The sequence below is a fragment of the Piliocolobus tephrosceles genome, chromosome 14 (genome assembly GCF_002776525.5).
Source record: "Piliocolobus tephrosceles isolate RC106 chromosome 14, ASM277652v3, whole genome shotgun sequence".
In the NCBI taxonomy this organism is placed as follows: Eukaryota; Metazoa; Chordata; class Mammalia; order Primates; family Cercopithecidae; genus Piliocolobus; species Piliocolobus tephrosceles.
The window spans coordinates 25,725,688-25,753,221 of NC_045447.1; the positions used below are offsets into that span (position 1 = coordinate 25,725,688).

A 27,534-nucleotide genomic window follows, 5' to 3' on the forward strand; every position below is an offset into this window, starting at 1 on the left:
TGATGTTTCCAGTATGAGTCATGTCAAGAATGAGGTGTCTTTTAAACAGCCAGTTGCAGATGGGCGGGTGGCAGGTGGATATACAGGTGCGGCTCAGGGAGAGGCTTGACTACAGGTACCAGTTTGGTAGTCTTTCACGCCTTAAACCTAAAGCCTGTCTCTCAGAGGGAAGAACATTCCCAGAGCAGGAACATCTTGGGGGCAGAGATGTAGTAACTCAACTCTGTAGCTGCACTGAGCCTAGCCCAGAGTCCCAGGACAAAGCAGTAAGTCTATCCTGGTTGTGGCTTGCCCAGCTGTTGTGGGGAAAAGGGATTAAGTCTGTAAGGAGAGCCATTGGCTCTGAACGAAGATCAGAGTTTCAAGTGGCACGGGGTAGATACGTTCTCCTGCCAGAAGGAAATCTCCCAACAATAGGTCACTAGCTTAGAAAGTTATGAGTGCATCATCACAGAGCAAGCATCAACTAGGGCTACAGATACCCCATCAGGGATGCCATGGAGGGGATCCCTTCCCTGGATTGGAAAACAGACCCAATAGCCAGTATGTGGAGGCAAACTTCTCTCATCACTCCCACATCCTCAAAGGCACCCAATTTTCAGAAACTCCACAAATCTTCATCGAAGGCTATTTTGCCAGATCAACACTGCAAAGGCACCTACTAGGGTTCAAAATAAATATTGGGGCCAGGCATAGAGGCTCATGCCTGTAATCTCAGCACTTTGGAAGGCTGTGGTGGGCGGATCACTTGAGGTCAGGAGTTCAAGATCAGCCTGGCCAACATGATGAAACCCCATCTCTACTGAAAATAGAAGAATTAGCCAGGCATGGAGGCCTGCACCTGTAGTCCCAGCTACTTGGGAGGCTGAGGCAGGAGACTCGCTTGAACCTGGGAGGCAGAGGTTGCAGTGAGCCCAGATCACATGACTGCACTTCAGCCTGGAGGACAGAGCAAGACTCCGTCTAATAAATAAATAAGTAAATAAATAAATGTTGGCTAGGATCCCTGCCATTCATTCATTAATTCCACAAACATTCAACAAGCCCCTACTATATACCAAGCCCTATCCTGTGCACCAGGAATACGGAGATGAATAAACTCCAGTCTGGAAGCAAAGAGACTGCAGCTGTAAAAACTGTTCGTTTCTACAACTGTCTTCCCATTCGGATCTCAAGAAGGTACTGAGGGGTCTCTTCTTGCTATGGTACTAGGCTGTAACGGTTCCATGAAAAAAATAATGAAAGGAATAGAGGAGTGGGAGGCTGGGAGAGTGTCCAAAGGAGGAATTTCTAGTCGAAATCAGAGAAACTCCACAGAAACACGGCAACGTGTATATCTGAGCGACTAATAATTTAAAAGATGACCTTTATTAAGTGCTTTCTCCATAGCTATTACAAAGGTACCCGCTTTCCTTGGATTGTCTAGATTCTTCTGGCAACGTGGTCCTGGGCACAAGCGTCCTCCTCTCTGGACCTCATCAGTGCATTGTTACACGAAGAGAGTAGCACCGGGCGCTCAGTTCTGTCCCAGCTTTATGCTAGCGGAACTGCGGTTCGGCTGCCGGAGAGGGTGCCCGGAGGCTTTTCGTCAGCACTCCCACCCTAGCAACGTGCGCCTGCTGCTAGGGGCGGAGGCGGGGGAGGGCTCGGAGGCTGCTCACATCCGCCAGCTCCGCGTTCCCGCCGGCCCCAGCTCCAGCCCCCGAGCCCACCGGTGGGTACTGAGCCTGAGGTGGGAGAAAGGGGCGTAGCGGCAGACTGGGAGCGGGCAACCCTCGTCCTTTGGCCGAAGCGGAGAGCGGTTATGAGGGCCGACCTTGTGCTGGGTGGCGCTAGGTTCCCATCTTGGAGGACTCCTCTCCCCTCTTTCCACATACACATCAAAAATAAGCTTTAGGCCGGGCGCGGTGGCTCACGCCTGGAATCCTAGCACTGTGGGAGGTGGGTGGATTGCCTGAGCTCAGGAGTTCGAGACCAGCCTGGGCAACACGGTGAAACCCTGTCTCTACTAAAATACAAAAAATTAGCCAGGCGTGGTGGCGTGCGCCTGTAGTCCCAGCTACTTGGGAAGCTGAAGCCAGAGAACTGCCAGAACCCGGGAGGCGGAGGTTGCAGTGAGCCCAGATCCCGCCACTGCACTCCAGCCTGGGCAACAGAGCGAGACTCGAGACTCCTCTCTAAAAAAATAAAAAAATAATAAACTTTAGTTGTTCGTATAATGGGCAGAGAGAGGAGCACTTGCGATCTAAAGCAACAGAAAGGAAAAACTGCACACAAGTCCACAAGTCATCCCCAAAATTTGAGGCAGCCTTGAGAGTGGTGGCCTAGAACTGGCTCCCTATGTGACTCTAGGCAAGACTCTCTTATTCCCTGGTCCTCGGTTTCCGCTATCTGTACCATTAGAAGTTCGAACCAGACCAGCTTCCAGGTGTTTCTACTCATACTTTTGTTTCTTTGAGCATTGTTTTGGCGGCTAAAGATGCCTTGGTCTCCCAGAGTGTAAGACAGAAGTGTGCAGAGGGAGATTTAGCGGAGACGTAGGGAATTAAGATACCAGCGTTTGCATGAACAGGGGAGCAGGGAAATAAGGTGCAGTCCACCCAGCTCTGCCCCTGTGACCTTCAGCAAGTCACAGCCTTCTGAGTCTCAGCTTCTACATGGAATAGAGCAGTTGGATAGGTACTGGTGTATATCAAGGAATATTGCACTGGAGAGTTAAAAGAGAATTCTCTGCTTTATGTTTAGGGTGGTTTAGAGTGACTACTGGATATCTCAAGGCCTTTGGAAAGCAGATTAGAATCGAAATAAGTGCTGGGATTCAGACTGAGGCCTGGTTCCAGCTGGAACTAATGGGGACATCCAGAGCCAAAATTGAGTCTATAGATTTTCCCATGTCCTCTCCAGCCTTTCTGGGTCTGGAGTCTGGGATGAAACAGGGTGACTGCTCTCTAAAGGATATGTTGTTGGGCAGGTTAAAAGGGCCCTTATGTTGTTGGGTCCTTAAAAAGCGTACCACTGGGCTGGGAGCAGTGGCTCACGCCTGTAATCCCAGCATTTTGGGAGGCCAAGGCAGGCAGATTACCTGAGGTCAGAAGTTTGAGACCAGTCTGACCAACATGAAGAAACCCTGTCTCTACTAAAAATACAAAATTAGCTGGGCGTGGTGACAGGTGCCTGTAATCCCAGCTACTAGGGAAGCTGAGACTGGAGAATCGCTTGAACCTGGGAGGTAGAGGTTGTGGTGAGCCGAGATCGCACCATTGCACTCCAGCCTGGGCAACAAGAGCCAAACTCCAAGCTGACTGTTCATCTTAGTATTCCATTAATTAATTCAAGTATTTATTTGCCTTGCGTTCATTCTCCTAGGCTAAGGTCAAATCATAGATACAAAAATGAACCAGAAATTATACCTCCTCTCAAATATATTACATATTCATAATAAAAATAGTGGAAGATAACTTAGCAGTATTTTTATTTCTTAGTCTACTCATAATAAGTTACAACAACGTAGACATAACCCAAATTCATATACTTTGTTCTTGAGACTTTTTAATTGCCTTGCTATGTAACATAATGAATTCTTAGCTTTGTTGGGTCCAGTCACTCTGATCAGAGGCCATAATTTACTTCAGCTTTAATATCCTCTAGATTCATATATCCATTTGTATATGTTCTCTGTGTATATTTGTGCATTAATATTTGTGCATTATGAACAATATTAATAAGTGTGAAAATGCTGCTTCCAGTATGGTCACTGTTAATCTTGCAGTCATGCTAGTAACCATAATTTATTGTTAACAGCTTGCCAGAATGAACCGAAAGCTTTATATGCACTAGCTTTTGTAGAGATGCAGTATAATATGCTGGTCAAGAACAGGGCCCCTGGAGTTGGACTGCCTGGATTCAAGTTTCAGCTCTGCCACTTATTTGCAGTATAAACTTGACCAAGCTATTTGATATCTCTGTGCCTCACTTTTCTCATCTGCAAAATGGCCATACAGGTTGAGTATCACTTATCTTAAATGTTTGGGACCAGAAGTGTTTCAAATTTCAGATTTTAGAATATTTGCATTATGTACTTAAGGGTTGAGCCTCCCTAATGGAAAACCTGAAATCCAAAATGTTCCAATGTGGCCAGGCACAGTGGCTCACGCCTGTAATCCCAGCACTTTGGGAAGCCTAGGTGGGCGGATCACTTGAGGTCAGGAGTTCGAGACCAGCCTGGCCAACATGGTGAAACCCCGTCTCTACGAAAAACCCAAAACTTAGCCGGGCATGGTGGCACACACCTGTAATCGCAGCTACGCAGGAGGCTGAGGCAGGAGAATTGCTTGATCCTGGGAGGTGGAGGTTGCCGTGAGCTGAGGTTGCGCCACTGCACTCCAGCCTGGGCAATAGAGTAAGATTCTGTCTTAAAAAAAAAAAAAAAGAAATCCAAAATGCTTCAATGACTATTTCCTTCTTATGTCATGTCAGTGCTCAAAGAGTTTTAGATTGTGGAGCATTTTGAATTTTGGATTTTTGGATTAGATGCTCAGCCTGTAGTAACAGTATCTCAGAGGCTTGTGGAATAGATAAAATGAGTTAATAAATATAAAACCTAGAGCAGTTCCTGGTACATTTTAAGTGCTATTTTTAATCTTTGCAGAAGTCAATGATGGAGTTATTATCCTATTTTACACATAGGAAAGTAAGACTTAGAGAGGTTCAACAACTTGCCCAAGGCCACATTGAGCTATAATTCACAACTAGTCCTGTCTAATGCAGGTACTAATGCATTTAATCAAATGTTGTTCTGACTATTCTGTGCTGCCCTTAATTCTCAGAATAAGCTGTACTGTCAATCAATATTTAGAATTTATTTGAATTCTTAAAATTAAGTTATTAAAATGCAATAAAACTGTTTATTCTTTGTAGACATTTATAATGGAAATTCTGGACTAGAAGTCAAGAGATTTACTTAGTTACAATTTTGAGCAAATAATATTTCTATCCTTATTCTGCAGATCTTTAAATAAATGATCGTAGTTATAATTTTGAGCAAATAATATTTCTACCCTTATTCTGCAGATCTTGAAATAAATAAATGGTTTATATATGGTGATTTTGAAAAGCTCTTCCATCTCAAATTCTAGGATAATTATTTAAAACAGGAGAAATTGCCTTTTTCACAAAAGCAGTAAACTCTGAAGCAGTCAACTCAAGATTTTTGATGAACAGAAGTCCTATGTTAGGAGCAAAATCAAAATGTTTAATGATGTATTTAAATATATTTTGCATATTTAAAAAATATATAATTAGCATTATAGTATACTTTCCTGAATTGTGGAAATGTGAGGGAGATAATCTTGGAATTTTGTAAAATATTTCTTCCTTTGTGAGGGAAACCTACACCTAATCATCTCTTTAATAAACAAGGTCTTTATTTATCTTGTAAATCTCTTTTCAGTGCAAACATGCTTAGACAGAGAAGAGATTAACTTCAGTGGCTTCCCACTAATTACAGAGATTAAGAAGTGGCTGCCTGAACTATTTTCCAAAGGATACACATTACAAACTATTGCATAGGGGCAGCTCACCAAGAAGATCCTATTGGTTTGGGGGTAAGTAATTCTAAAAGTTATCTTTTCCATAGAATGTCCCATGAATATATATGCTTTTCTTGGGACGTATGGCTCTCTGACTATACCAATCAGTTTTGAGCAGAGCCAATCCATTAATAGCACCTGCAATTTCCAGTGACCTAGATCTGTGGATGACATCTGTCGTTAGTTTGATGACAATGTTGAAAAATAGGTTAGGCTGGCAGATAAGAAGCCCTGCACCCTCTATCTATAAACAATACCACATCCCAAGCTTTTTGAAAACTATCCTGAATTTTGCCTCTCAGCATATCTTGTGGTCTCTTACAGAAAATCCTGGACTATGTGAAGTGGAAGGGACTTTAGATTCACCACTTCACAATTATTTTTGTTGTACAGTACTATGCAAGCCACTCGGGGTACAAAGATGAATAATGAAAGACCTTCTCTCATTATACACATAATCTACTAAAAATAATTTCATCTAGTGTCCTAATTTTTTAGCTGGGGAGACTGAGGCCAGAGTGGGGAATGGAGCTGCTCAAGGACACATAATGGGATGAGGCAGGGTTGGGGTAGATCCTAGGTCTCTTGATGCCACTCACATTGTTCCCATTGTGTTATGCTTTTCTGTATTGGTTACCTAGTCTTGTCAGGAAGTAATTCTGTCTACTTCTCAAGACGTAGGCTGAAAGTCTTCTGGAAAGCTCTATTTTTTTAACGCTAATGGTATGAATAAGAATATTAAGTTGGTGCGTTTTAGCTGCTGTTCTCTCCTGTAGACAGTTCTTCCTAGAATTAGGTTGGTCATGCCCATAAGAAACTCATTTCCTAGAACTTTTAAGCAGAACCTCAGAAGAAATGGGGACTGGGTGCTCCCACTGCCCCCCATACTTCCCTCAGCTCTTTGATATCACAGCTAGTTGCAGGGGACACGTGACCTGGAGTAGTTGAGACTGGTCCTTAGGTTCCTTCGGTCCCAGCAAATGTTCATGCTGGTCACATCTTCAGGTTTCTCTTTTTTTCAGTTTCACCAGCAACTGGTATAGGACCTACATAAATAAGGTGTTTAGGAGGTGTTTCCTGAATGAGTGGAGGAGCACGTTTGAATGCATAATTCATTCTCTTTCTTTTCAGTTCTAGCCTTGTTAGTTGAGGGGGATGATACAAGTAAATCTGGAAAACGTTTCATTATTCTTTTTATTCTAATATGTAATCCAATATTAACATTATTTAAATTCTGGGTCACTGGCTCTCAAACTTTTTGGTCTCAGAACTTCTTTTCATTCTTAAAAATTAAGAACCCCTGAAGAGGTTTTGCTTATGTAGGTTATAGATTGGATTCGAATCCTGCTCTGCTACTATTGTTTGACATTAAAACTGAGATTGAATGCCACATGCAGGGTTTGTTAAATTTAAAAATAAATAAATGAGGCCAGGCACATGGCTCACACCTGTAATCCCAGCACTTTGGGAAGCCAAGGTGGGTGGATCACCTGAGGTCAGGAGTTTGAGACTAGCCTTGCCAAAAAATGGTGAAACCCCATCTCTACTAAAAATGCAGAAAAAAAAAAAAGCCTGATGTAGTGGCACATGCCTGTAGTCCCAGCTACTTGGGAGGCTGAGACAGGAGAATTGCTTGAACCCAGGAGGCAGAGGTTGCAGTGGGTGGAGATCACTCCATTGCACTCCAGCCTAGGTGACAAGAGTGAAACTCCATCTCAAAAAAATAAAATAAATAAGTAAATGAATTAATTTAAAAAAACAGAAATTTTAAAGATATTTACTTATTAATTTTGAATTAGTAATAAACCTATTGCATATTAACATAAAACATCATTTTATGAAAAATAAATATACTTTCTAAAACCAAAATATTTAGTTAGAAAAAATGGTATTGCTTTATGGTTTTGCAAATTTCTAATGTTTCCCTTAAACAGGAGACAATTTGACTCGGATATCTACTTCTGTATTCAGTCTATTGTAATCTATTGTTTATGTTGAGGTATAAAAAGAAAAGAAGGCCTGCACTTTGGGAGGCCAAGGCACGTGGATTGCTTGAGCCCAGGAGTTGGCGAAACCCCATCTCTACAAAAAACACAAAAAAATCAGCTGAGCGTGATGGTGCAAGCCTGTAGTCCCAGATCCCCGGGAGGCTGAGGTGGGAGGATCACCTAAGCCTGGGAGGTGGAGGGTACAGTGAGATCACACCACTGCACTCCAGCCTGGGTGATAGAGTGAGACCCTGTCTCAAAATAAAAAAGAAAGGAGAAGGAGAAGGAAGAAGGAAAAAGGAAGAAGGAAGAAGGAAAAGGAGGAGAAGGAAGAAGGAGGAGAAAAAAGGAGAGGAAGGGAGAGAGAGAGTGAGAGAAGGGCCTCTCCAAGAGATGTAGTTGGAAAAGGGAGGTCCTCCCAAACTCCCTGAAAGGCTCTCAGGAATCCCCCATGATCCATGGATCACACTTTAAGAACTGCTAGTCTAGGTCATTACCTATATTGTCTCATTTAGTGTCATTATTTCTAGCATCTCAGGACATCTATTTCATGAATCTGGCACACAGAGGTGCCGTAGTGAAATTATTAAGAAAAAAAAAATTCAGCAACCAAGGAAGGTTATAACCTTTTAGAATAACTGAGGCTTTTCTTTTTCAAGAAGCTTCAGTAATGTGAATTATTTTTTATTTTTTATTACATCTTCTTAGTATTTATTTTATTGTGCCAGAATGCATGTAACATAAAATTTATGATTAGTAACATTTAGTATATAGAGACAATGTTGTGCAACCACCATCACTATCTAGTTTTAGAACATTTTCATCACTCCAAAAGGAAACTCTGCCTCTTAGTTTATTTGTGTTGCTTTAAAAAAATAACTGAGCCTAAGTAGTTTATAAAGAAAAGCAATTTATTTGGCTCACAGTTCTGCAGGCTGTATAAAAAGCATGATGTGGGCTTCTGTTTCTGGTGAGGGCTCAGGAAGCTTCCACTGTGGCAGAAGGCAAAGGAGAGCCGGCATCCCATGGCAAGAGAGGAAGGAACCAGGTGAGGAGGAAGGTGCCAGGCTTTTTTAAAAACAGTTAGTTCTTGTGGGAACTAATGGAGTGAGAACTCACTAATTACCAGGGAGATGTCACCAAGTATTCATGAGGGATCTGGCCACATGACCAAAACACCTCCAACTAAGCCCTACCTCCAACATTGGGGATCAAATTTCAACATGAGATTTGGAGGGGGCACATATCCAAACTATATCTAGTCTATTAAGATATTCTATATTACATTCTATCTGTATCTATTAAGTAGTCACTCCCCAATCTCTTCCTCATCCCCGCTCTTGGCAACCACTAATCTGCTTTTTGTCTCTAGGTTTGCCAACTATGGATATTTCATATATATAGAATATGAACTATGTAGCCTTTTGTGTCTGACTTCTTTTGCTTAGCATGATGTTCTCAAGATTCACCCATGTTGTAGTATGTATGAGTACTTCATTCCTTTTAATGGCCAAGTAATATTTCATTGTATGGATTGACCACATGATGTTTATCCATTCATTTGTTGATGAATATTTGAGTTGTTTTCACTTTTCGGCCACTGTGAACAGTGCTGCTGTGAACATTTGTGCACAAATTTTTGTTTGAACATCTGTTTCTGTGTTTTTAGCTGTAAACCCAGGAGAAGAATTGCTGGACCATATGACACTTCTGTTTTTTAGTTATTACAGGACTTCTTAGTCTTTTTAAAAATCAGTTTTGTTTTGTGTATCTGCAACCTCAGGGCCGTAAGGGTGAAGCAGGGTGAGAAGGAAAAGCAAAAGCATACAATTAATTAGTCTCAAAAAGGATTTATTTTCAACATCATACTACCATTATTGTGCCTAACAAAATTAACAATATGTATTCTTTTTATTAAACAAGGAACGCAACTTCCAGCAGCCACAAGGGATGCTGCTACTCAGGTGCCAACTGAAACAAGCTCCTCCACAGAAGGTTTGGTGTAGGTTTTGTGCTGTGATGGGGAAACTGCAAAGCAAACTCAAACACAGCACTTACAAATACAGGTACAGCAATCCTCCCCTGGGAGCCCAGGTTTTATCATGCCCCATTAAAACTCTCCACTAAAGAAAGAGAAGACCCAGGGTGAATGTTGATGGCCTTCCCTGAATAGTTTAGTGTGTTTTCTTTTGGATAAGAAACAGTCAGGGCTGGGTGTGCTGTCTCATGCCTGTAATCGCAGCACTTTGGGAGCCTGAGGTGGACAGATTGCTTGAGCTCAGTAGTTCGAGACCAGCCTTGGCAACATGGCAAAACCCTATCTCTGCAAAAAATACAAAAATTAGCTGGGCATGATGGCATGAGCCTATAGTCTCAGCTACTTGGGAAGCTGAGGTGGGAAGATTGCTTGAGCCCAGCCATGTGTGCCACTGCACTCCAGCCTGGGCAACAGAGTGAGACCCTATCTCAAAAGAAAGAAACAGTCAGTTTATTAGCTAGTGGCTGCACCCATACACAGAGGGGCCTAAATCTTTAGGATTAATTGCTAGTGTGAGCAAAGAAAGACTCCTGGCTTCTTGGCTTCAGGATCCCCCTTTATCAGATTCCAATCCTTCAGTCATTCTGCACATTTTCAGAATAAATAATACCATTGCTGACAATGTCAGTGGGTCTCCCTTCTCTTCTCCTTTTTAAATATTCCTCCTTAGTCTGGCCTGAATTGCCTTCTTAACCCACATTCTTCTCCCTACCCCACCACACCCCCATCCATTCCCATGCCATTGGGTCTCTCATTTTCTATACTCTTTTTAGCAGGCCTGATGAAATTATAGAAGAGAGAATTCAGACTAAAGCTTTTCAAGAGTATAGCCCAGCTCACATGGATACCGTCTCTGTCGTTGCTGCTTTGAACTCAGATGTTTGTGTCTCTGGAGGGAAAGATAAGGTGGGGTTTGCAGTGTTTCCCGGGAAACGAACTTTATTGCAGGGAAAGGAAGATATTTTGAAAGGAAGTCTATCTAGGGTTTGCATTTCTGGAGCAGGGTTGATGAGTGTAAAAATATGGGCTTTAGAGTTAGGAAGACTGGGTTTAAATCCCTGCTTGGCCACTTCCCATTCGTTTGGACAAGTCTTTACATTTTTTTGAGCTTCAGTATTATCTGTTAAGTGGGAATAATAATGCTACCTCACAGGTGGTTATAAAGATTAAATCAAAGAACGTAGGTGAGATCCTTAACACTATGCCTGACCACCCACATGCTTTCTATAAATGGCAGAGATCATACTTCCCACCAATGCCATGTTACACCTACATGGAGACACAGGAGTTAATTGTCAGCAAAAGGAACTTTCTAATCTCTTCTTTTATGCTCTTTACACTGGTATGCATTATGATTCCTCCCTGTGTTTTTGTCCTCCTTCCTCCCATTGTCGCATTTCTCTCCTTCATATTTGGATCTATCATAGCACTCACAGCTGGGATACTGGTAGCACAACTGCTAATTCTTTTTGTAGTGAATAATACTAATAATGGGCCGGGTGCGGTGGCTCACACCTATAATCCCAGCACTTTGGGAGGCCATGGCAGGTGGATCACTTGAGGACAGGAACTGAAGACCAGCCAGGACAACATGGCGAAACCCCGTCTCTACTAAAAATACAAAAATTAGCTGGGCATGGTGGCGCATGCCTGTAATCCTAGCTACTTGGGAGGCTGAGGCTCAAGAATTGCTTGAACCTGGGAGGTGGAGGTTGCAATAAGCCGAGATTGGGCCACTGTACTCCAGCCTGGGTGACAGAGCGAGACTCTGTCTCAAAAAATAATAATAATAATGTCTCTCATTTTCAATAGCCTTTTAGAATCTTCAAATTCCATTTGCATACTGTATTCCACTGGTTCTAAGATGCATGTTTTCACATTTTATTTTATTTTATTATTATTTGAGAGGGAGTTTTGCCCTTGTTGTCCAGGCTGGAGTGCAATGGCTCGATCTTGGCTCACCTCAACCTCTACCACCTGGGTTCAAGCGATTCTCGAGCCTCAGCTTCCTGAGTAGCTGGGATTACAGGCATGGGCCACCACACCCGGCTCATTTTGTATTTTTTTTTAGTAGAGATGGGGTTTCTCCATATTGGTCAGGCTGGTCTTGAACTCCCGACCTCAGGTGATCCGCCCACCTCGGCCTCCCGAAGTGCTGGGATTACAGGCATGAGCCACTGTGCCTGGCCCTGTTTTCACATTATAACACTTCTTAAATCAGGATGCATCTAAGTATCCTAATTTAATTGGCAGTATTTTGTCTTAAAATCTAGGCCGGGCAGGGTGGCTCACTGCAGTCTCCACCTCCTGGGTTCAAGGGATTCTGCCGCCTCAGCCTCCTGATTAGCTGGGATTACAGGCATGCGCCACCATGCCTGTCTTATTTTGTATTTTTAATAGAGATGGGGTTTCTCCATGTTGGTCAGTCTGGTCTCTAACTCCCGACCTCAGGTGATCTGCCCGCCTCAGCTTCCCAAAGTGCTGGATTATAGGCATGAGCCACTGTGCCCAGCTTGAAATGGTAAATTTTTTAAAAAAGCACCACAACAAAAATATACAGTACAGTAGGGAAAACAAATCTAACCCTATGTGGAATTCTCCTTCACCATCTACAGCCAGAACCTCCAGTGGAATCATTTCTCCTTGGGGAATGTTAGCCCAAACCCATCAGTAAGTTTAGAGCAGTGGTCTAGTGTCAGAGGGAGAGACAGAGAACCACCAGGAGAAAAGAAAAGAAACTCAAAGGAGGGGCACATGAGGAGGGATGGCCACAACAGGGAACCCCTAATGCTTTGAGCAAGTCCCTGAACAGAGAGGGAGTGAGTGAGGAGGGAGAAAGTAAAGTGGGAATGCAGTAGAGGCTAGTGTCACTTTAACAAGAATTGAGTAATGAAACTAAAATCTTTACTCTCTTCAGACAGTTCTGGCGTATAATTGGAAAACTGGAAATGTGGTGAAAAGGTTCAAAGGACATGAACATGAGATCACCAAGGTAATTGTCAAATGATTATTATGAAGGCAATCTGGAACTGAATAAAGGATAGCTAATAGTTCTAGATATTAAGGGTGACTGAATCTTTGATCTTAAGGAAAAATGCAAAGGCTTTGTTTGATGCTGTGAAGTCCTACTTCAGGAGAAACAGAGCAAACCATTCACTTAGTTGTTGTTACAGGCATATCGAACACAGTTTTTCTTTTGTCATTAAGCCCTTAATAGCACAGGTAGTAAACAGAACACAGCTGATAACAACTCTCTCTGACCTATCCTGTCTCAACAGGTATAGTACTGAAGGCTTACCCTGTGCTTACCATAGCTAGGAAAATGACAAAATCCCTGTGCTCAGCAACCTTTTAGTCTAGTTGGGGACATTTAATGAACATTCAGTAACAATGAAATAAAAATTAATTTGTTAGATAGCATTACAGACCAGAGTGAGCTTCCAGCAAAAATGATAGAGAATGCCAGTTTATATATAATTCCCTGCTCTGAAGTCCACCTAAATGAACCAAAAATTAAGATACACACTTCCTTTATAATGAAACTAGGCATCAGCCACAATCCCATAGCACAGAATATGATAGTTGCTTGCCAGATACGTTGTGTTCTAAACTAGACTGATAGGGAACACCATGCTCTAATTCACTTATCCCCAGATATTTGACAGAGTACAGATTTCACTAAAAGAGCTGGTCCTGAATGGTCCTCCCAACAGCCCTTTATTTAGAAAGATGAGGACTAAGGACATAGATTGTTTACCAGTAAAACAAGACAATGTAACAAAATTGAGGCTGCTGCCAGCTTGCTTCTCTTTCTTCTAGTCACCCTAAAATGCCGAAGGACTGACCAGGCATGGTGTCTCATCCCTGTAATCCCAGTGCTTTGGGAGGCTGAGGCAGGAGGATCATTTGAGGCCAGGAATGTTTTGTTTTTTGAGATAGAATCTCACTCTCTCTGTTGTGTGATCACAGCTCACTGCAACCTCCATCTCGCGGGTTCAAGCTTTTCTTCTGCCTTGGCCGCCCAAGTAACTGGGATTACAGACGTGTGCCACCACACCCGGCTAATTTTTATATTTTTAGTAGAGATGGGGTTTTGCTCGGTTGGCCAGGCTGGTCTCCAATCCCTGGCCTCAAGTGATTTGCCCGAGGCCGGGAGTTTAAAACCAGCCTGGGACATAGCAAGACCCCATCTTGACAAAAAATAAAAAAAACTAGCCAGGCACGTTGGTGCACACCTGTAGTCTCAGCTATTTAGACAAGACATAATCAGCCATCAATATTCAGGATGACAAATCAAGACATAATCAACCATGAATATTCAGCATGACAAATCAAGTTATAGTAGACCTTGGACTGAAAGGAAAAAAAGTGAGAGAGAATTGACTGTGTGTGAGTATGTGTATGTGCGTGCACTTGTGTGTGTGTGCACATGCATGCGTGTGTGTGTGTGTGTGCATGTAATACTTGAGCATGTATCAAGTCTTGTTGAATTTACTGCCAAAGATTGGACTTGCCCTCATTCAAAGATGAAAAGATTAATAAGCAGAAAGGATCCAAAGTGAGGTCTATATGCTTAGATTTTTTTAAAATACACATATAACAAGCTAATGTCAGATGAAAATACACTTTGAAGGAAGAACTACTCAAGAAGCAAAGATAAAATTTGATTAATGCTTTTTACTCTATAAATTAAGAGAACATGTACTCTATGAAACAATAAGTTGAAAAAATAAGACAAGCCAGGGGCAGTGGCTCATGCCTGTAATTCTGGCACTTTGGCAAGGCAAGGCAGGAGGATTGCTTGAGCCCAAGAATTTGAGACCAGCCCAGGCAGCATAACGAGACCTCATCTCCACAAAAAATTAAAAAATTAGTTGGATGTGGTGGTGCACGCCTATAGTCCCAGCTACTCAGGAAGCTGATGTGGGAGGATCATTTGAGTCCATGAAGTTGAAGCCATAGTGAGCTGTGATCATTTCACTGCACTCCAGCCTTGGTGACAGAGCAAGATTTGTCTCAAAAAAAAAAAAAAAAAAAAAAAAAAAAACAAGTGAGACAATAGAAGAATTATCTGGGAGAGAAAAGATTTGAGGAAAAATGTTATTAAAAAGTAAAAATTGGCCAGGCAGGGTAGCTCATTCCTATAATCCCAACACTTTGGGAAGCTGAGGTGGGAGGATTGCTTGAGCTCAGGAGCTCAAGACCAGCTTGGGCAACATAGCAAGACCTGTCTATACTACAAATAAAAATACAAATACATTTGGTGGTCATAGTGGTGCATGCCTATAGTCCAAGCTACTTGGGAGGCTAAGGCAAGAGGATCGTTTAAGCCAGGGAGGTGGAGGCTGCAGTGAGCTATAGTTGCGCCATTGCAGCCCAGCCTGGGTGACATAGCGAGACCCAGTCAGAAAGAAAGAACGTGGGAGGGAGGGAAGAGAGAGAGAGAGAAAGAGAAAGAGAGAGAAAGAGAGAAGAGAGAAAGAAAAAAAAGAAAAGAGAGAGAGAGAGAGAAAGAAAGAGAGAGAGGAAAGGAAGAAAGAAAAAGATTATTTATGTGCGGAGAGTGTTGTTCATATGTAAAGGCATGGAAAGACATTCTTAAATTGGTAAAATCTTGCCATATGCAAAGCATTCCTGAATAATATAGTTGAAGGTATATTATTAAAGAATGTGAATGGGCCAGGCGCGGTGGCTCACGCCTGTAATCCCAGCACTTTGGGAGGCCAAGGCGGGTGGATCACCTGAGGTCGGGAGTTCAAGACCAGCCTGACCAACATGGAGAAACCCCATCTCTACTAAAAATACAAAATTAGCCGGGTGTGGTGGCGCGTGCCTGTAATCCCAGCTACTCAAGAGACTGAGGCAGGAGAATCGCTTGAACCCAGGAGGCAGAGGTTGTGGTGAGCCGAGATCGCGCCATTGCACTCCAGCTTGGGCAACAAGAGGGAAACAAACAAACAAACAAAAAAATGCGAATGAATGATGAATAATAAAGCCAACTAATATTAAAGAAGTTCCAAACTGAATTCACTGTATGAGCCTTCAAACCAATTAAACACAGAATTATGTCTAAAGAATCGTCAAAACTAGGGCTATGAGAAGAAATGTAATTGTTTTAATTCTTTAAAGAATTTATATGAATAAAATGCAAAATATTAATAATATGATAATAGACTGGATAAAAAACCTACAAAAGTGGGAACGAGCCAGAAGTAATATAATTGTGCTAATTAAAGGAAAAATTTTTTTCCTTACAGGAGATTCTTTTCTTTCTGAAATTAATACATTGAGAATATGAGTTTAAAGATATTAATACATATATAGAGGTATCATGAGAAGAACTCAGGTTATATATTATTTAAATTAAAAATATAAAGAAAGGGAAAAATAAATCTAAAAATAAATATACAATTTTATAGAAAAAGAAGACAATGAAAATATGACAAAATGTTTTTCAAAACCAACAGAAAAGATGGAAGAAACAAGATCAAACATATATATGATAGAGTAAATGTAATTGGGATAAATTCACTTATTGAAAGGCAGTACTCTTACTGAGTTAAAAACTAAAGCCACCTATACATTGTTTAAAAGAGACATATCTAGGCTGGGCACGATGGCTCACCTTTGTAATCCCAGCACTTTAGGAGGCCAAGGTGGGTGGATCACTTGAGGTCAGGAGTTCAAGACCAGCCTGGCCAACATGGCAAAACCCCATCTCTACCAAAAATTAAAAAAAAAAAAAAAAATTAGCCAGGCATGGTGGCACCCACCTGTAATCCCAGCTATGCGGGAGGCTGAGACAGGAGAATCACTTGAACCTGGGATGCAGAGGTTGCAGTGAGCAGAGATTGTACCATTGCACTCCAGCCTGGGCCACAAAGTGAGACTGTGTCTCAATGAATAAATACATACATACATACATACATACATACATAAGACATATCTAATGCAAAGCAGCTTTCAGATTGAAAGTAGGGGCTGGGCGCAGTGGCTCAAGCCTGTAATCCCAGCACTTTGGGAGGCCGAGACGGGCGGATCACGAGGTCAGGAGATCGAGACCATCCTGGCTAACACGGTGAAACCCCGTCTCTACTAAAAATACAAAAAATGAGCCGGGCGAGGTGACGGGCGCTTGTAGTCCCAGCTACTTGGGAGGCTGAGGCAGGAGAATGGTGTAAACCCGGGAGGCAGAGCTTACAGTGAGCTGAGATCCGGCCACTGCACTCCAGCCTGGGTGACAGAGCGAGACTCCGTCTGAAAAAAAAAAAAAGATTGAAAGTAAAACAGTAAACATAGAACAAATATTTGTACATGCGCGCACACACACACACACACACACACATATATATAGCAACATTGTTTAGAATAGCCAAAAGCTGGAAACAACCCAAATGTCCTTTGACAGATTCATGGATAAACAAAATGTGGTAATATACATCCAGTGGGCTATTTTTCACCCTTAAAAAGGAATGAAATAGGCCAGGCACAGTGGCTTATGCTTGTAAACCCAGCATTGTGGGAGACCCAGGCAGATAGATCACTAGAGCCTGGGAGTTCGAGGCCAGCCTGAGCAACATGGCAAAACCCCATCTCTACAGAAAATACAAAAATTAGTCGGGTGTGGTGGCACACACTTATAGTCCCAGCTATTCAGGAGGCTGAGGCAAGTGGATTGCTTGAGCTCAGGAAGGGAAGGTTGCAGTGAACTGAGACCAGGTCACTGCACTCCAGCCTGGTTGACAGAGCAAGACCCTGTCTCAAAAAAAAAAGGAATGAAATTCTGATACATGTTACAACAAGGCTGAACCCTGAAAACATTATGCTAAGTAAGAGCCGGACACAAAAGGACAAATATGGTATGATTCCGCTTATATGAGGTACCTAGAATAGTCAAGTCCATAGAGACAGAAGTAGAATAATTGCGCGTGCCAGCAGCTGCGGGGAGAGGAAAATGGACAGTAATTGTTTAAAGGTTGTAGAGTTTCAGTTTGGGATGATGGAAAAGTTCTAGAGATGATAGTGGTGATGGTTATACAACAATGAATGTACTTGTTGCCACTGAATTGTACACTTAAAAATGGTTAAAATTGTAAGTTTTATGTATATTTACCACAGTTACCAGAAAAAAACAAACAAACAAAAAAAAAAAACATGATGGAAGAAATCAGAACAGGAAGAACAGGTCAGCAAAGATATATCAGGCAAATGTAAACAAACAGAGCAGGAGTTGGGATGATAATATCAAGCAAAGTTATATTCAAGGTAAAAAGCATAAAATGGAACAGAGATTCACTTCAAATTCTTCATAAGTACAACAGAATCACCTGTCATAACAGTACAGTATCCATTTTTGGGGTGCGGTGATGATCAGGTGTAAAAGGAATCCCACAGGAGGAAGTTCTATAGGAAACCCAAGAGGGGAAACATCCTTACCAAGGTGACGTGATCTGAGGAGGTGAGTTTTTTTTTTTTTTTTTTTTTTTTTTTTGAGACGGAGTCTCGCTCTGTCACCCAGGCTGGAGTGTAGTGGCGCAATCTCGGCTCACTGCAAGCTCTGCCTCCCGGGTTTACGCCATTCTCCTGCCTCAGCCTACCGAGTAGCTGGGACTACAGGTGCCCGCCATCTCGCCCGGCTAGTTTTTTTGTATTTTTTAGTAGAGACGGGGTTTCACCGTGTAGGCCAGGATGGTCTCGATCTCCTGACCTCGTGATCCACCCGTCTCGGCCTCCCAAAGTGCTGGGATTACAGGCTTGAGCCACCGCGCCCGGCCAGGAGGTGAGATTTTTAACCTTACCCTGAAGGACAGGAGGAAATCTGCTACATAAAGGAAAAGGTAGCACAACATTGAAAAAGGTGGAAATTCAGACTGGCCCATGCTTTGCATTCATAGATTTCAAGCTTAGGTATTACTCTTGAGAAGTGTGGGGGGGGGGGCAGGTGCGGTGGCTCACGCCTGTAATCCCGGCACTTTGGGAGGCCGAGGTGGGCGGCTCACCTGAGGTCAGGAATTGGAGACCAGCCTGGCCAACGTGGTGAAACCCTGTCTCTACTAAAAATACAAAAATTAGCTGGGTGTGGTGGCTGTCGCCTGTAATCCCAGCCACCTGGGAGGCTGAGGCAGGAGAATCGCTTGAACCCGGGAGGTGGAGGCTTCAGTGAGCCAAGATAGCGCCACTGCACTCCAACCTGGGTGACAGTGAAACTCCATCTCAAAAGAAAAAAAGAAGTGTGTGGGGAAGGAGTTATGCAGACTCATCTTTTTCCCCCAATTTAAAGTCCAGTCCAACTAGCACACCAGAGCTATTTCAGTGTTATTGTTTTTTCCCTGAGCAGGTAACCTGTATTCCCAATTCCAGCCAGTTCTTCAGCGCCTCTCGTGACAGGATGGTCATGATGTGGGACTTGCACAGTTCCTCACAACCAAGGCAGCAATTGTGTGGCCATGCCATGGTGGTCACCGGATTGGCTGTGAGTCCAGGTAAAACAAAGTGAACCTCTTCCCAACACCTTGATACTTTCTGAAAAGCCCTGTTCAGGTCCCCTCTCACAGGCTGTCTTCTCACCATTGTTTCCAAAGACTCATCACAGCTGTGCACTGGCTCTCGGGACAACACCCTGCTTCTGTGGGATATGGTGACAGGACAGAGTGTGGAAAGAGCATCTGTCTCCAGGAACGTGGTATAAACTCAAACTTGGTACAGAACAGGGCAGCAGAAAGGAGCATGGGGTGAAGGAAAGGCTCAGGAGAGAAATCAGGAGGCCCACGAGCAGAAATTAGAGGCTGGGTCCCAATTGCTGTCCCCTAACCTGCTGTGAGACCCTGGCCTCTCGGGGTTATTAGATTAGATGGTCCCTTGAGTCTTCTGCTCCAGACAATGATTTTACTCACTCATGTGGGAATTAAAAATGGTCTTCATTATTTATTTCACTATTCCTTTTCTTCTGTGGGCCAGACACTGTGCTAGGAACAGGGTCAGTGACCAAGGACAGAGTTCCTGTCTTCCAGGAGCTCACAGCTTATGCTTATTGTATGTTCATACGTGTAACATCATGTGGAGAAATAAACATTACCTTTTGCTTTATGTAGAATTTGCATTGCTTTTGAAGGACTAGTTGTTTTCTAGTAGCAGACTGGTATAAACTGCAGAGCCTTTGGAGTCAGTCATACCCAGGTTCAAGTCATGGATCTATTACTTACCAGCTATGTTATCTCAAGGAAGTTACTTAAGCTCTTAGAGTGTCTGTGTCTTCATTTATAAAATGGGGAGAATTCTATCACCTGCTAAGGTTCTTCAGAGGATGAATTGAAATACTAGATGTGAAATACCTGTCCTTGTACCTGACCCATAGTAGATGTTCTTTTAGTGGTCGTCAAATTTCAGTCCCAGTCATCTTTTCTAATTTTGAAGATAACTGCCAATGGTTAGATGTGCTTGCCCCATGCCCTCTATATTGGTGGAGTTTACTGGAAGAAAAGAAAATCCTGTTATTTTGGGTTATTTTGGAAACTGTTTTATGCCTGTCCATGCAGGGGCCTGCAGGGATAAAGAGAAACATGAATGCTCTTCCTGATCCCCGTAAGGTGTTGGGCTAGAGTTTCAGTGAACCCACCTTACAACAGGTGCTGTTCTATCTGCCACACGGCTGGGGTTTCAGGTACTCTAAGGGTGCCTGCGTGTATTTTGGTGCTCACAACTGGCCCAGCTGTTCCCTTGCTGCAGATAACCTGGGAGATGCAGGTAGAGCATGACTGATGGGTATCTGCAAAATGTAAGATGCCTGTAAATGAATTTGCTAGTTCAGAATCCTTGAGAAGAGGCACAGTGATGCTAGTTAGCACATTTGACAGGAATTACAGCAGAGGAATGACTTGGTGTGAGAAGTTCTGAACATTTTGCTTTTTCTAGGTCACTCACCTGTGCTGGGTCCCCAGAGAACCATACATACTACAGACCTCTGAAGATAAAACCCTCAGGTGGGCTTACTGAGCAGCAGTGAAAGTGTTTCTTGTGAGGTTTGTGACTCTCATGTGTACATGGCTCCATTCCCCCTCTGCTTATCCACATTGCTCTGCCCTTCCCAGAGCCTTCTGTTCCTCTGCCCTTCACTGGTGGTAGGGCCTCTCTGCTCTGGCCCCATGGATCATTAAGGTAGGGACTGTATGCCATGAGATCAGGCCTGGTAAAAGCCCCTGTTCTAGATGGTTTCAAAGCATCTGATTCAGCCAGCTCCTGCTATGTGAATGTGTTCAGATTAACCCCAGAATCAGTCACTTGCTTGTCCCACCCTGTTGGGCTGCCTGGCTCTCCTTGCTACTCCTACATGGCTCCTGGTGTTCTCAGTCACCCAGCCTTCAGCTGAAGCCCTCCCTGGGGAAGCAGGGTCGAAATCAGCATCAGGGGAGTCAGTAAAGTCAATAGTTCTTAGACTGGAGAGCATAACTAGAAACTTTGGATCTCAGAAGAGATTCTACTTAGAAAATGGTAGGAATGGGGTAAAGAGGTAAAAATAAAATAAGGAGCAAAACAAAATACTCCCCAGTGGACTGCATAGCCAAGGGTGGCCATGACCTGTATGTAAATCTTCTGTAACCGATTCTGAATGATGACTGATCTTCCATATCATAATAAGTATCTTTTTAAAAATTTAAGTCACAGGCACAGAAATATCCTTTTGTCCATGGAAAGCAGTGCCTCAAAGGACCAAATTAACAAATTAACTTGTACAATTAAGATGCTTGGTCTCAATTTCTATTAACTGATCTCAAAATAGAAAGAACTCAGATGTCATTCAATTTGGTTACTTCCTGCCAGCTTTAGAGTCTCAGAGATTGATCTGGTTCATGCTGCTGTTTTTAGGTAAATCATGCCATTCCAATCTGGCTGGCCTACACAGCAAAGAGCCAAGACTTTTATGGTTGTGGGACAATATGGATGTATTTCAGTCACATTTACTACAAGCTAATTTCCTGCCCTAATCTCTTTCAGATTATGGGACAGTCGGGGGCTGCAGGTAGCTCATATGTTTCCTGCAAAGCAGTACATTCAGACCTACTGTGAAGTCAGTGTGGATGGACACAAATGTATCTCCTGCAGCAATGGCTTTGGAGGAGAAGGCTGTGAAGCCACGGTAGGAGACTGTGTGAGGTTCAGGTATCTGGTTGCTGATGAACAGATCACTTACTCTGGCCTCATGCCTATAGCTGCGCTACACAGGCGAGCTCTGCTAATGGCTCAGGCCTCTTTCAAAAGTATACTGTGAGTGATTCTTTGCATTCCAGTTGCTTCATTTAAGAAACATTCACGGGGAGGCCGAGGCAGGAGGATTACTTGAGCCCAGGAGTTTGAGACTAGCTTGGGCAACAGAGCAAGACCCTGTCTCTATATAAAAATAAAAAGTTAGCTGGGCATGGTGGCATGTGCCTGTAGTCCAAGCTATTCAGAGGCTGAGGTGGGAGGATCAACTGAGCCTAGGAGTTTGAGGCCAGCCTGGGCAACAAGGGAGACCCCATCTCAAAAAAATAAAGAAAGAAAAGAAAAGAAACATTCATCAACTTAGGGCTCTCTGAATTGGTAGTAGGAAATAGGAATGGGATGAGAGTCAAGATGGGGAAGAGCTAAACACAGAACTAGTCTGCTGATGTCTCTACTCGCAGCAGAGCTTGGAGAGGGGAGGGACTGTTTGAAGAATGAGATTTATTCCCATTATAGGCATGGCCACAGTAAAAGAAGCTCAAGCTTTTTAGGAAATTTGGAGTTCTAGTGTTGGTCCAGGGCCTACTCCATGCCTTACTCATATACCTTCCTTGCAGTTAATTTTGGAATAGATTGCCTAGGCTCCTCCAAAGCACCTTCGATTCATAATTGTAGAATATCAATTAAAAGGGTTATCTGGTATTCAAATAGAACAATTATGCCTCCTATTTTATCGAACATTTCTTGTGTGCTGGGCACTAGGCTGAGCACATTACATGTAATATCTCATTTAATCCTTAAAAACAACCCCATGAGTTAGGTACTATTATAATTCCCATTTCACAGACAAGGAAATAGAGGCATGGCAAGTTGACACAAGACCACATCCCTAGTAAATGGTAGATTGGGGTGTTGCAGCCTTTGAATGTAGCATCTCTTTTCTAAGTGAAACATTTCCAGTTCCTACAGCTATTCCCTGGATAACTTCATTATCTTTTTGGACATAATTAAATTTGCTCTCCTCCCTGAACATTATTCTCCACTTGTGATCTGATCTGTATCTATGATAGTAGGACTGGCAGCACTGACTGGCACTTCCCTCTTGTAGACGCTAGTCTTCACACATCAAGGTTCAGCATCTAGGCATTAAATCAGAATGTCTACACTTATATGTACTTATACCTATGAGGTACTTCTAACCATGGGGTCCCCACAGGACCCACAGATGCCAAGAGGTTGAAATAAAGCAGCTCTTGAGTTGCCATGAAAGCAAACAACCCCATACTGTTGTTTCGGGTTCCCCATGATGGAACACCATCATGTTGTAGGACTAGGAGCTTTTACTTCCCTAACCATTAAAAAGGCAAAAACTTATGACACATTCTTAACCAGGGTTGTTTGAGACATAGTTGAGGCTTAAAATAATCACTAGATGGGGGTTGTTGGGTCTGTGGATGGATGAAGATACGTGAGCAGGTAAGTGTAGGGAATAGGTACATCATGGGAGCGGGGGGAGATTCGTGGACGAAGCTAGACGAGTAAGTATGAGCTGGTCCATGTCATTACTTTGCAGTTGTGGGACCTAAGACAGACTCGAAACAAAATATGTGAGTATAAGGGGCATTTCCAGACTGTTGCATCCTGCGTCTTTCTACCAAGAGCATTGGCCTTGATGCCTTTAATTGCTACCTCATCACATGATTGCAAGGTGAAGATTTGGAACCAAGATACTGGAGGTAAGGAGCCTGCTGTCAGTTCTCCTCAAAAGACACATGAAGTCCTAAAACCTTCTTTAAAACTCCCTCTTCCCATTGCTCAGCATTACAAAGCCACCCATCTTCTGCCACTGTCCAGTCCTGTGGTTAAGAGGTGATGTCAAGATGCTATCCCCATGTATCCCCTGGTACCATGTTGTATAGACTCATTCCTGAGAACTCACATAGATTTGGCTCTTACATTCTTTCTATCTGAAGTTCTTCATCAGATTCTAATTTGTGACACTTAAAATACCTGGAAAAGAGAACAAGAATTGCCATTTTTGAATTCTTCTTTCGAGGACTAAAATGAAACCCTCAGCTTTTGGTGAGGTTAAGGGGGAGTAAGGATAGTTTCAGAAAGTCTCTGCCCTGTTTTAATTCTGTAGCTGAAGTTTAAGAACACAGTAAGCTCATAACATTTCAAAGCATCAGAGAAAAAGAATGTCTTATGCAACCCAGGTCCCCAGATTCCTGGATCTGCTAGAGTCAGCCCCTGCTGGCCAATTGTTAAATATTCAGGATTTTTGTGAACTGGTTTTTAAACCTTTGGTAGCCTGAAATCTGATCATGATGGAGGTATTTACACCATGAAAATTGACAAGTGCTATGAATCGGTGGTGGTGGTGTTTTTTCCTCCAGAAAGCTGGTTTACCAGCACGCCACTGCCTCCATCTGTTCTGTCCTGGACACAGGGTTCTGCCACAGACAGAAATAGCATTGACTTAAAGAACTTTAAACCAAATCTCTCCTACAGCAGTCTTCTAGAACTCAGCTCCTCTCAGGGGAGACAGGGTAGTTCCCTCAGAGAATAGAGGCGGGACCGTGTCTTGTGGGCACTCTGCAAATAGCTGTGGCCACAAGCCAAACTTCCATAGTAAGGACAGCCTGCTGTACTGTCACCTGGAGTGGCTTCTCCAGCCACCCAGGTGTAACAGTTGCTTGAGGAAAAAGAGCAGATGTTTTAGACTTAATGATCATAAACCTTACCAGGGAGAACGAGGTCTGAAAGTATTGACCTGACCAAGTGGCACAGATTCCCTGCCCACCAAGTATGAGCCTGTAGATTTTAGAAGAGTGGCCTCTAAGATGCAGATGGAGGGAGATAGGTCAGCTGAAACCCCTAAAGAATGCCTCTCAGGCTCCCCTATTATCCTTCATCTCCAAGGCATCAAGACCTCAGGAAGCCAGCAGCTAAAGATCAGTATTCTTGTATGTTTTTCCCTGCCTGGGCCCTGCTTTATTCTCTGGGCAGGTGACTGAGGGCACCTTTGTAACATGTCTTTAGCCGGTGAGAACCTGATACTTCTTGGTGATGGAATGCATCCTGTTTGGCCCGTGTGCCATTCTCTACCATTGATGTCGTGGGGTTGGCCCAAGTTCTGACCTCCCTGGTATGCTTTCCTCTGAAGAAGTGGGGCCTCTCTCATACTGGTTAGATATGTACAGCAAATGCTTTATTTCCTCGCATTTCTCATGAAGACATCACGTTTCGTGATGCTACACCCTTGGCCTAATCTGCTGGTTCCCCTTTTCCCCCCAGCCTGCCTTTTCACCTTGTCTCTGGATGGATCAGGACCCTTGACTTCTCTGGCTGTTGGTGACGCCATCTCCTTATTGTGTGCAAGTTTTAACAGAGGAATTCACTTACTCAGAATGGACCACAGCCGAGGGCTGGAACTGCAGGAAGTGGCAGCATTCTGAGGCCAAGAGACACTCACTGGACAATATCAAACCATGGCCCTTTCTCAGCGTGGCTTTGTGTCTTTCCCATTTATCTTGTGGGGAGTGGGATGTAGGGCTGGTATTCTTTGCTTAGGTTCACTTAGAAGATGTAGCAGTGTTGTAAGTCAAATAATTTAAGTCCAGTGATTCAAAATCAGGCATAGAGTCCAGAAACATGGACTACACATAAAGTTCTCTATTTAAGTTAAATACAAATGCAACTTTTTAGTGAGCTTGTAGGACTACTCTTCAAAAAAAGTTTATTGCTCAGAATGATGACCTGTAAATGTAAGAGTGGCAGGCCTCTGTCTGTGAAAGTCAGAACACAGGGCTCAAGCCTTTGAAACTGACCCTTTCCAAGTCTTCACAAAAGAAAAAAGGCAATGGGGAGAGAGAGTGTTTTGGTTACATCAGAAATAATTGAGATGGGAAAGAATAGTGCAGCTCCATAGAGGAGACAGAGTGTAGACAATGAGATTAAGCTTCAGTCACTGCTCCTCAGCAATGTGAAGAATCAAAGTCAGGGCAAGCAAGCGAAAGCTTGGACTTCTATTCAAAGTGGCAGCAGACTGGGAGGGCGGTGCCCTTCTAGCCCAATGCTGCTGAACTTGTGTGAAAATCAGACCTGAGATGGCTTGAAGCGGCCAAGAATCACATGGGCATTGCCCAGAATTACAGGAGTTAGCACATCTGCTCTACAGATAAGAAAACATTGAAATTCAAAGGTTAAGGCCAAAAATATCTCACTTGCAATTTTAATATTTTTATTTGGATTTATTTAAATGAAACATATATATATATATATATATGTTTTGGAATGGCCAGAGTGAGGCAAAGGGGATCCCTGAAATAACATTAGAACATACAGGAAAAACGAGGCAGGCGGATCACTTGAGGTCAGGAGTTGGAGACAAGCCTGTATGCGCGTGCCTGTAGTCCCAGCTACTCAGGAGGCTGAGATGGGAGAATCACTTGAAGCTGGCAGGCAGAGTTTGCAGTGAGCTGAGATTGTGCCACTGCACTCCAGCCTGTGTGACAGAGTGAGAGACCTTGTCTTGAAAAAAAAAAAAAATACAGGAAAAAGAGGGATGGAGTCAACTGTGCCCCGACATTAAGCCCCCTTCAGTGAGGAGGGGCAAGGTGCTCAGGCCTGCCTGTGTGGCCCCCAGGAGTCAGACCTCAGCCTCATGCTCACAGGCCCATTTTCATCCAGGGAAAATGGAGTCCTTTCTGCCTTCAGAGATGCCCACACATAAGGCACATGAGGCCTGGAGATTCCTTTTCTGACAAGTCCCAGCCAAAGAAAGATTTTGCATTTGTCTTCTCTGGCCTCTGCTTGTCTCTGATACCAGTGGCTGACAGCCACCTTCCTTGTTCCCTCTCTTGGTGTGACCGTGGCTAACTGCAACCTCGATCACCAGGGCTCAATCAATTCTCCCTCCTTAGCCTCCTGAGTAGCTGGACTGCGGGCATGCACCACCACACCTGGCTAATTTTTTGTGTTTGTGTAGTCTCCTGGGCTCAAGTGATCCATCTGCCTCAGCCTCCTTAAGTGTTGAGATTATAGGTATGAGCCACTGCATCCAGCTGAGAGTCTGTTCTTAAGCTAGTACAAAGAGTCAGATTGGACTTTGAATCTCCACTTCTCCATTTAGCTGGATGATCTTGGGCAAGTTATAAAATCTGTTTCCTCTTCACTTTATAACATGGGGCTCATGATCATACCTCACCACAGGGCTGTTCTGAAGACTGGACATAGCTATTTTAAATGCTAGGAAAGGCCAGGTGCAGTGGCTCCTAGCACTTTGGGAGGCCGAGGCAGGAGGATCACCTGAGGTCGGGAGTTTGAGACCAACCTGACCAACATGGAAAAACCCTGTCTCTACTAAAAATACAAAAATTAGCCGGGCGTGGTGGTGCCTGCCTGTAATCCCAGCTACCTGGAAGCCTGAGGCGGGAGAATTGCTTGAACCCAGGAGGCGGAGGTTGCAGTGAGCTGAGATTGCACCATTGCACTCCAGCTTGGGCAACAAGAGTGAAACTCTGTCTAAATAAATAAATGCCAGGAAAGGTGCTGACAAATGGTAACCATAATTATTTATTGTCCTCTCTGTCCAGACTAAATATTCCCTTTCCATATTAAACATTTACCATTCTGCCAGATGCGTTGGCTCATGCCTGTAGTCCCAGCACTTTGGGAGGCTGAGGCAAGCAGATCACAAGGTCAGGAGTTCGAGACCATC

The 27,534-nt window shown here is 43.4% G+C and overlaps 1 protein-coding gene across 3 annotated transcripts; it reads left to right on the top strand.

Moving 5' to 3' along the window:
* The first annotated feature begins 1,633 nt into the window (after positions 1-1,633).
* WDR31 (WD repeat domain 31) lies at positions 1,634-27,190 on the top strand. 3 transcript variants are annotated; one of them, XM_023223783.2, is made up of 11 exons: positions 1,634-1,714; positions 5,450-5,603; positions 9,500-9,642; positions 10,388-10,520; positions 12,532-12,606; positions 18,952-19,096; positions 19,196-19,296; positions 20,526-20,593; positions 21,606-21,747; positions 23,386-23,548; positions 25,110-27,190. In XM_023223783.2, the coding sequence occupies exons 3-11, from the start codon at positions 9,527-9,529 to the stop codon at positions 25,268-25,270; spliced, it is 1,104 nt and encodes a 367-aa protein (XP_023079551.1). In that variant the 5' UTR covers positions 1,634-1,714; positions 5,450-5,603; positions 9,500-9,526; the 3' UTR covers positions 25,271-27,190. The 3 variants fall into 3 exon arrangements, with proteins under 3 accessions (XP_023079551.1, XP_023079552.1, XP_023079553.1); XM_023223784.2 differs by lacking the exons at positions 1,634-1,714; positions 5,450-5,603; positions 10,388-10,520 and having other exon boundaries at positions 9,504-9,642; XM_023223785.2 differs by lacking the exons at positions 1,634-1,714; positions 5,450-5,603; positions 10,388-10,520; positions 12,532-12,606 and having other exon boundaries at positions 9,518-9,642.
* The last annotated feature ends 344 nt before the right edge of the window (positions 27,191-27,534 follow it).